The sequence below is a fragment of the Colletes latitarsis genome, chromosome 10 (assembly GCF_051014445.1).
Source record: "Colletes latitarsis isolate SP2378_abdomen chromosome 10, iyColLati1, whole genome shotgun sequence".
NCBI lineage: Eukaryota > Metazoa > Arthropoda > Insecta > Hymenoptera > Colletidae > Colletes > Colletes latitarsis.
In genome coordinates this window covers 27102327-27111032 of record NC_135143.1, presented here as the reverse complement: position 1 = coordinate 27111032, position 8706 = coordinate 27102327, and the positions used below count along the sequence as shown (strand labels likewise).

The following is an 8706-nucleotide window of genomic DNA, read 5'->3' as shown; positions in this document are numbered from 1 at the left end:
TAATATTTTTCTGTACTCCTGCAAACACAAACCTATCAATTTTGTCGTGGATTTAAAATTAAACGATTGACGCTTATGTTTGTACCATACATGCGGAAAAACAGTCAAGTTAGTCTCTAGAAAATTCACGTATAATATATTGAATTTATTTACTTGAGTTAAACGTAATTAAAAATGCAATTATTTAAAAAATAGTACCAAATCTAGAAGCTTGTAGGTGTATGTATATTCATATTGATACAAAGAAGGATATTAATGTTGCATTTTATATCACGTAGTAAGTGCAGTTACTACACAACGCATGGATAAATTCGTGTTATCGTATTTTTTTTCTCTTTCAATAACATTAACATTAAGTCAATTCGAAAAATAGTTGACAGAAACATAAAAGGAGCCATGATTTATTTAGTATTCGTTGTTTATTAAATTGAACGTGTACAAATTTATGGTTTCGATTGTTCCTTTCCACGTTCTTTTGATGCATAAGGCGCCGCCATATTGTTTGCTACACTACCGCCTTCCGAAGTGAAAAACTTCGGGGTTAGAACTTAAGTATCGTCACACCGTTCGTGTCTCTTAGTGTTCGCGTGGATTTGTCTCGTTTTCGCATTGATTTGCATCGTTTCGTCGCCCGCAGATTCTTTCACGTGAAAAACAAACAACGTACAATATATTTTCTGTAGTATTTGCCCGATAGTTATCGGTGAATTTAGTATACTCTTGACAAACGACATTTGATACGAAGAATTTTGGAATATGGCTGCTGCTGCTGCTGCTGCGTTACTCGACGAACTTATGGGAAGAAATAGAAACGTTCTTCCTAATGAAAAGCCCAAAGAACTTAATTGGGAAGATCCAGAGGTACGTCCTTGTAAATGTTGTTATTTCAACTATGCAGTCGTTAATATATTCGCATTTCCAAGCGTTGCAGCTTAGTTCCATTTCTCGTAATGTTAAAATATTATCAATTTGTGCGTTTCAGTTTTGCAAACTGTATTTGGTAAAATTTTGCCCGCACGATCTGTTTGTTAATACAAGAGCTGATTTGGGTGCGTGTTCCCGCGTACACGACGACGAGGCCAGAGAATTGTTCGAGAAGGCGCCGTACTCATACAGAAAACAACAGTACGAGGATGAATTTATTAGATTTTGTCAAAGCATGTTGAACGAGGTCGAAAGAAAGATAATAAAGGGAAAGCAACGGTTAGCTCTTATAGGAAGAACGGAAGCAGTAAGAATACTTTTGTAATTTTATTGCATTGCTGTTGAAATAACAACAGAAAGATTAATAAATATTTGTGTGTATTTAGCCTACTTTAACGCCGGCGCAAACTCAAAGGAACGAAGAACAAATTGCTCTTTTAACCGAAAAGATTAATAAACTGGTAGAAGAGGCGGAACAAAGCGGCATACAAGGAAATGTGGAACAAGCACAGGGCCTAATGAGATTATGCGATCAATTGAAAGAAGAACGAGAAACACTCAGAAAATCAAACGACAATAGTCATTATAATCAAGTAAATATCGTAGTATAAAATGTAATATATCTTAATGAGAGAACATAGAGTCTATAATATTGATTTATTTTAGACTGCTGAACTAGCCGCTGCTCAGGAAAAACAAATGGAAGTGTGCGATGTATGCGGCGCGTTTCTTATTGTTGGCGATGCTCAACAACGAATTGACGATCATTTAATGGGAAAACAACATGTTGGATATGCCAGATTAAAAAGTGCTCTTCAAGAAATCATGGTAATTTCGTATTTATAATACGAAACATTTTACGTACTTTTGAACATTTCAAGTTGTTAAACATTATGTAAATATGTTTATAGAGTAAACGTGAAAAAGCCAGAGATGAGAAAGAACAAAGAAGAGAGGAAGACCGAAAGCAAAGAGCACGCGCGAACGAGGAACTTGATAGGCGAAGAAGAGACGGAGACAGAGATAGAGATCGTGACAGAGAAAGAGATAAACGACGTCGACGTAATGACGATGATAAAGCCAGGCATGATTCCGGCAGTCACAGGTAAATTATTTATTGTATTTGTCATTTAGTTGTCGTCTGAGTATATATATATTTTCTTAAATAAAAAAAATTTAACAACTATTTCATAATGCTAATTGTATTTAGAAATTCTGGACACAGAAGTAGGAGCAGATCAAGAGATAAACATGATAGACATCGAGATGATGATAACCATCGACGTCATGCTCGAGATAAAGGTAAATAATAATTTTATCATCGCGAAATTCAAGTTATTGCAAAAGTATGCTTTATGTTTTCAGCAAATCGTGATCATCGGAGCTCAAGTCATCATAACCGTCGTCGCCATCGATCTAGAAGTCGAAGTCACAAGTAACTACTCTTGATTGGTTAGTGAGTGAGAAGTAAGCCAGGTATGCACTAAACAATATACCATATTCGTCTCAATTACTGTACAGGTTCTTTACCAGGTGAGTTTCATTAGATGCACATAATATATACATGATAATTATCTGTAATTTTGAAGAACGGCATAGTCACAGCGAGCCAGTCTCTGGTCCTGCCTATTAATCGGAGAAACACTCTTACTAAATTTCATATGGACCTGATCGTACAGCGTTTAATTTTCAAAGTGACGAGCTTGTTCTATGTAACATATTACTGAAAAAAGGTGCATCGAGGTAATGTCGAGCAAGGAGTAGTAAAAGTCGTTCCCATACGAAAGGTATTTTTATCATGTAGTATTATAGATATTGTCTACAGAGCAAGATAGGAGAAGGTATACCTATGCTTGCTTTGATCGGTATAATGTCTTCATAGGGTAAATCAATTATATAATTTCAACGACTGCATAGCTTTTTTGTCGAAAAGAAATTAGTGGTTTAGTGGAGGAAACAGTGCCTACTTCCGTAGACCTGCCACAACAGTGCCCTGTGTGACTGTGACTATACAATCCTAGCTTCTACTACGCATTTCTGAGGTATTTATATCGGAATGATAATACCAAACATGTCCTTTTATTAGGAAAGTTTAGATATTTTGAAAACGGTGATCTTTATTTTGGAGCGATACTTGAGTGCTTAGTTACAATAACAAACTCCTGCTCTTACTTTCCTTATTCCCTGATTGCTATTTATTGGAGCATACTCAGTTTAAAGCCGAACGATGTGTCTACTAATTAGTCAGGGAAGATATTTGATATAGGATTGAGATAATGTATCTGCGTGTATAGTCCAGAGATGTAAAAAAAAAAACTATTTATTTAACAGCCGTTAGACTACAATCGACGAAGCGGTAAAAAAAAATTGGGCTTATATGTTGGCATATAGTCGCATCGGTATATGTGTTTTCTTCCGAACTTTATAAATAGAAAGTTCAAGGAATATGTATCATGTACACCGAATAATATACTCTTCTTTCCTTTGCATGCATTTTTTCTCCGTTATTTTTAGTTTTGAAAGACAGGACATGGGCGAAGCTCAATCAAATTTGTCTAATTGGGTAGTCGTAACTCTTAGCGTGAAATAGTACGTCGATTTAAAGGTTGATGACAGGTCACATGGAATCATGTATTTGTATGGTGCTCCCAGGAAATCCCCTCTTAATCATATCTTTGACTCATTCTTTTGTCGTGTCCTTCGTTTCGGCTTGATAGAAGACTCATACTTTGCGCGCGTACTACATTTGTGTGACTCGTGTTCGCTCATAATAAATCCTTCACACATTAAATAATCTGCTTTTTGAACCAACTAGACAGAAAAGCGAAACACAAAAATAATAGCTTTAAATAAAGAATCGTCTTGTATTGTTACATTGGGATGAAAGAAATTCTAGTTTTGAAAAACGATCGATGGATATTTGCTGTTTCAGTTTGAATTGTTACGTTTCAAGTCATCGTTTTCATTTCATTTTTATTTCATTATCTTAATATACCTTATATACCTTATACATAATATTATATTTAGTGCAAATATATTCATTCGATATTAAAATATGTTTTATTTTATGTACTGTAGAATAAGAAACGTTGAACTAGGTTTGGTTGGTATCAGCATAAGAAACATTAAAACAATTCATCAATAGAATTAATAAGTTAATATATTCGTTATAATTATCTATAAAAATTTTAACGAAATCAATAATTTAGTCATTCTCATTCAAACCTTAGGCAAATTAAGAAGTTATTCCTTTTGTTTCCAATGTCACAACCAAAGATGGTCATAATTCTTAATTTATTATCTGCTTTTCCACACATGTAGCTGACAGAAGTATGACATATATATTTTTTTTTTTAATTCGTATATTAAGACAAGGTTAATAAATAATATATACAAATACATTATCTAGGTGTTTGGTAACGATCAGAATTAATATGAGAAGAAAGAGGTAATGAAATCATAATTTCTAAAAATTATGTTGTCTATTTTCAGACAGAAGAAGACATACCATGGGGATATAACCAATGCAACAGGCTCACTTGCACACTGCTTAATATAATATTAAGGTAAAGATTTTGCATAATCTACAAATTCAAACAAATCGTGATTTTTATACAACTGCGTCTAAATTACTTTTCATCGCATCGCGCTACCTTTAAATAAATTACAGAAAATCAGGTTTCTTGAAATTCGATTCGTAATTATCGTTATCAACGTTATGTCACACCATCAGAATATATTTAAAACAAATTTATTAGCAATTTATTCATATTTGATGCAAATGTTATTTTAGGCTGTCTGTATATATATATATATAAAAAGACATTAAGGTAAATTATCTATAATTTGCATTGTAATACTCGTAAGATTGTTAATTGAAATTAATAAAACAGTACTACAATGAAAGTATCAGGTTATTTAAAAAAAAAAAAAAGAAAAAAAAGAAACATGCAAATATTTCTTGAATAATCAGAACCCATCAATGATAAATCAATGACATTGTATAATAACGTACAATAGTGAACAAATTGTATAATTTATTAAATAAGTATATACATTAATAATTACTAAGCGATAGGATACTCTATCCAAATACTGTTACATAGTAGAAATATTTGCTATAATACAATTTTCTGCTATAATCAAATCGTCTTTGTACAAATTAAAATACTGTACATCGAGTGTAAATATTTAGTCGAGTGACATTCACTTTGCTGTGCGTGAATTGTTCAATAATCAATCAATCTCATATTAACGATTTACATATCATTGAGTAGAGAAGATTTTATTTAAGCCCCATACTCTTTGTAACCTAAAAGTAATATATTATTTAATCAGTATGATCTGTTTTAAAATTGTCTTAACAATAAAAACGCAAAAGATACGAGAAATTATGGTACCTCTTCATATACAGTCCAAGCCATGGCAGTCACTAATGTCCTTCTCAACATTCGCGGTACAATGCCTTTGAAATATCCCAACATTCCATATTTCTTATAAACCCTAAAAATTGCACTACGAACGCCTCTAAATTCGCTCGGGTATAATTGCATTTTCGTTTTGATTACATCGGCAGGTTGTGTTACGATAGAAGCAAATATTCCTGCTAGTATTCCACAGCTAAAATGAATCGTGACTGATGATTTGGCGCGCGGTAAATCTGAAAATTGAATGTTTATCAAAAATTATCGGCTGTCGTAGAAAAGTTTTAAGTATTCTGTATCTTAATAGAAATTATTACTTGCTTCCACGACAATATTTTTCAATTGAGTATAAAACATGAGATAAAGACCGCTAAAGGGAGCGTCTCTTAATAAGGTCGGTACTAATCCGCTTGAAAGACCTCGCACCCCTTCCTGCTTGTAAATTAATTTCAATGCTTCTCTTATGCTGTTGTATTTATAAACGTCACTCTGTAAAATGATTACCAGTACTAAAACTGTCCATTCCCATGCAATTTGTAATTAGAATGCTGTATGTTTTTTATTCCGTACAATATAAGAAATGTAAACATATTGATAATGACTGTACATACTTCGAAACGAGTTTTTACTACTGTTATCGGGATTAAGAAGGCTCCAGACGTAGATCTTGCTGTAACACCTAATAACATGGCTTCTGTAGGTGTAAGTGGATCTTTTAAATGGAATGTGTGTTTTAACCAATGTATCGATGAAAAATATAATCCAACGCCAGGAATAACTCTGGTTATGGACTGAAAAGAAATGTTTTTAATCAGTGTTCCTTTTTAACGCGATTAAATTCAGCGATTGTTAAATTCTTACCGGAGTCATACCCCTCCAGAGTCCAAACACATTTTCTTTTTTAATTATGTGGATTATTGTGTTGACTGTTCCTCTGTTCGAAGAACTAATTAAAAAAAAAACGTGATATCGAATGAAATCAATTTGACATAAAATGATTAGAAAATTCGGAATCTTTTATTTTCCACTTACTCAAGTTGAAGATCTACTCTACTTTGAAGTCTTGTTTTGATAAGATCCAATGGTTGAAATAAAATAGTTGAAAAGGTACCAGACACTGATCCCGCGAGAAAAGACTTCAAAATGGGATACTAAAAAGAATATAAAACATTTTTTTTATTAAATTATATTCCCCCTATAAAATATTTGAAAGATCTGGTTATACGAATAATTCTACATTTGTTTCATTTGTAAAGATAAAGAATATATTTTTAAAAACATTGTATAATGAAATATGTAGATGTTGATACACCAGTAGCTAACATTGCAATAAATATATGATTACATATTATCTTGCACGAGTTTGCTCTCGTGAGTTATAAATTTTATTTAAAAGGTCAATATAGTCATTATCTACAGAATGGAGTTCCATGGGTTATCGTTAATTATGAGAATAATTTATTCTTTCTTAAACGCATGATGTACTAATTATATATGCTACTTGTCAATTAAGTTGAATAACATACATGTAGTGAACTAGAATTGACTGTATTTCATAGAACAACTTCAATATTTGCATTTACATAATAATCTGTTACATTCTAATATTATAAAACAATAATAATTTCTATATTTTAATATCTTATTAATTTAATATAACTAGAAAATTATTTTCATAATATAAATAATTCCGAAATATAAAACTATGTCAGGAGAAAGAATGGATTTCTATCGAATTTCGTTCTTCGTTTTATTAAAATTTTTTGAAACTGTAAGTGCATTTAATTTTATGATAGTTTAATGTTTGTAACAGTCGTAGAATAGATAATTTTTTATTTTTTTTTTCAGCTTATACTTGTAAATTTGGGACATCAAACTCGCAAACTCATAATGCAAACGAACGCATGCGATACTATGTGGTGGATACAGCTCCATGTATATCATCCATCCTCCTACTACACCTCTTATAATTAGAGGTATTTCTTACTCAAATACTAATACTATTTTTGTTTCGTTCGATATTCCATTTTTGGGAAATAAATTTTATTTAATATAATTGAAATACCAATTAATCATTTTAGTATTTTTTATTGTCAAATTAATCAAAGAAAACGTGAAATATTTTAAAGAATTTTATTTGAAAAATAATATCTTTCGATGCAATTAAAGTTTGTCGGATGGAGTAATACCACGGAATATTTATAGTTTTATCCATGTCTATGATTCTATTAATTTGATCAATTCGTGTTATTAAAACCTTACATTATGAATATTATAGTACAGAAGGATTTATATCTCAGAATTATTAAGGCTGAGATACTTACAATTCCTAAAGCCTCCATGATGATACAAAATGTACTGGAAGCTTGGAAAATAAATATATGTGGAATTGCAATAAATTGAACTTTTTCTTAGTAAACCATGCAACCAAGGATACACCTTTCTTTCTTAATACTGCGTTTAGTGTCAGTAAGATACTGAGTACATTGAAAACGTGACAGCTACTTACATCTTCTCTTATCTTCGTTTCACCACTTTTGGGGTCAACGGAATAACCCTGCATATCAAAACATACTCGAGCAAAAAGTCCAATAATATCAAACTGAAACATGAATTAAACGTGACTTAATGCAAAACGTGACTTGTTTCATTACATGGTCAATCTAAATATATATAAATAACAAAACATTATTTGTTGTACGTGTTGATTTCAACGATTGTAATATGTATCCGTTTAATAAAGTAAAATAGACTTATTTAATACAAAATTTAATTGTTTATAAAACTGTTTATTTTACGGAATTCATTATATTATATTTTTTAATCTAACAAAAAGATTAAAATACAAAGTAGTTATTTATAAATAATACGTATACATATGTCTTCATAATTTTTTACAATAATGGTACAATTGCTTATAATTACTAAAAAAAATATCGACATATATATGTATATATATATATGGGTTAGGTTTTTGGACAAAATCTCCTCCTAAACATTTTAATTAGGTTAGAACTAAGAATATTAGAAACCAAAAATTTATGTCATCGCGTTCGATTCGTATTTATTTTTATTTATTTATAATTTTATAATTATTTACTTGTGATTCTTACACAATATAAATATAATTGTAAAAACACGTATTTCGTACGTAATAAAAACACACCAATAACACAAGGGTTATCGATGATAGTGAAAAAATAACGTGACTGATAAAATTTTTCGTTATCATTTACTGCTGCAAATCCATTGTGTTCAAGTTAATACTCTTTTGATATTTGTCGTTGATTAGTATGTATGTATGCATGTACGTGATCGTATATAACCAATGACGTATTGTTTGTATCAAATCTATAAT

The 8706-nt window shown here is 31.1% G+C and overlaps 2 protein-coding genes across 4 annotated transcripts; one reads left to right on the top strand and one right to left on the bottom strand.

The window, feature by feature from the left end:
* Window positions 1–313: 313 nt before the first annotated feature.
* Window positions 314–4953, top strand: LOC143347128 (luc7-like protein 3). Its single transcript, XM_076776051.1, has 7 exons — window positions 314–861; window positions 983–1231; window positions 1311–1517; window positions 1591–1752; window positions 1836–2029; window positions 2135–2226; window positions 2290–4953. The coding sequence occupies exons 1-7, from the start codon at window positions 757–759 to the stop codon at window positions 2361–2363; spliced, it is 1083 nt and encodes a 360-aa protein (XP_076632166.1). The 5' UTR covers window positions 314–756; the 3' UTR covers window positions 2364–4953.
* Window positions 4942–7968, bottom strand: LOC143347129 (mitochondrial glycine transporter). Of its 3 annotated transcripts, none has more exons than XM_076776052.1 (7): window positions 7858–7967; window positions 6381–6499; window positions 6210–6294; window positions 5960–6139; window positions 5666–5837; window positions 5325–5584; window positions 4942–5236 (listed from the first exon to the last, which is right to left on the bottom strand). In XM_076776052.1, exons 1-7 carry the CDS (start codon window positions 7957–7959, stop codon window positions 5210–5212), a joined length of 945 nt encoding a protein of 314 aa, XP_076632167.1. In that variant the 5' UTR covers window positions 7960–7967; the 3' UTR covers window positions 4942–5209. The 3 variants fall into 3 exon arrangements, with proteins under 3 accessions (XP_076632167.1, XP_076632168.1, XP_076632169.1); XM_076776053.1 differs by lacking the exon at window positions 7858–7967 and adding an exon at window positions 7673–7841; XM_076776054.1 differs by lacking the exon at window positions 4942–5236 and having other exon boundaries at window positions 5396–5584; window positions 5670–5837; window positions 7858–7968.
* Window positions 7969–8706: the final 738 nt, after the last annotated feature.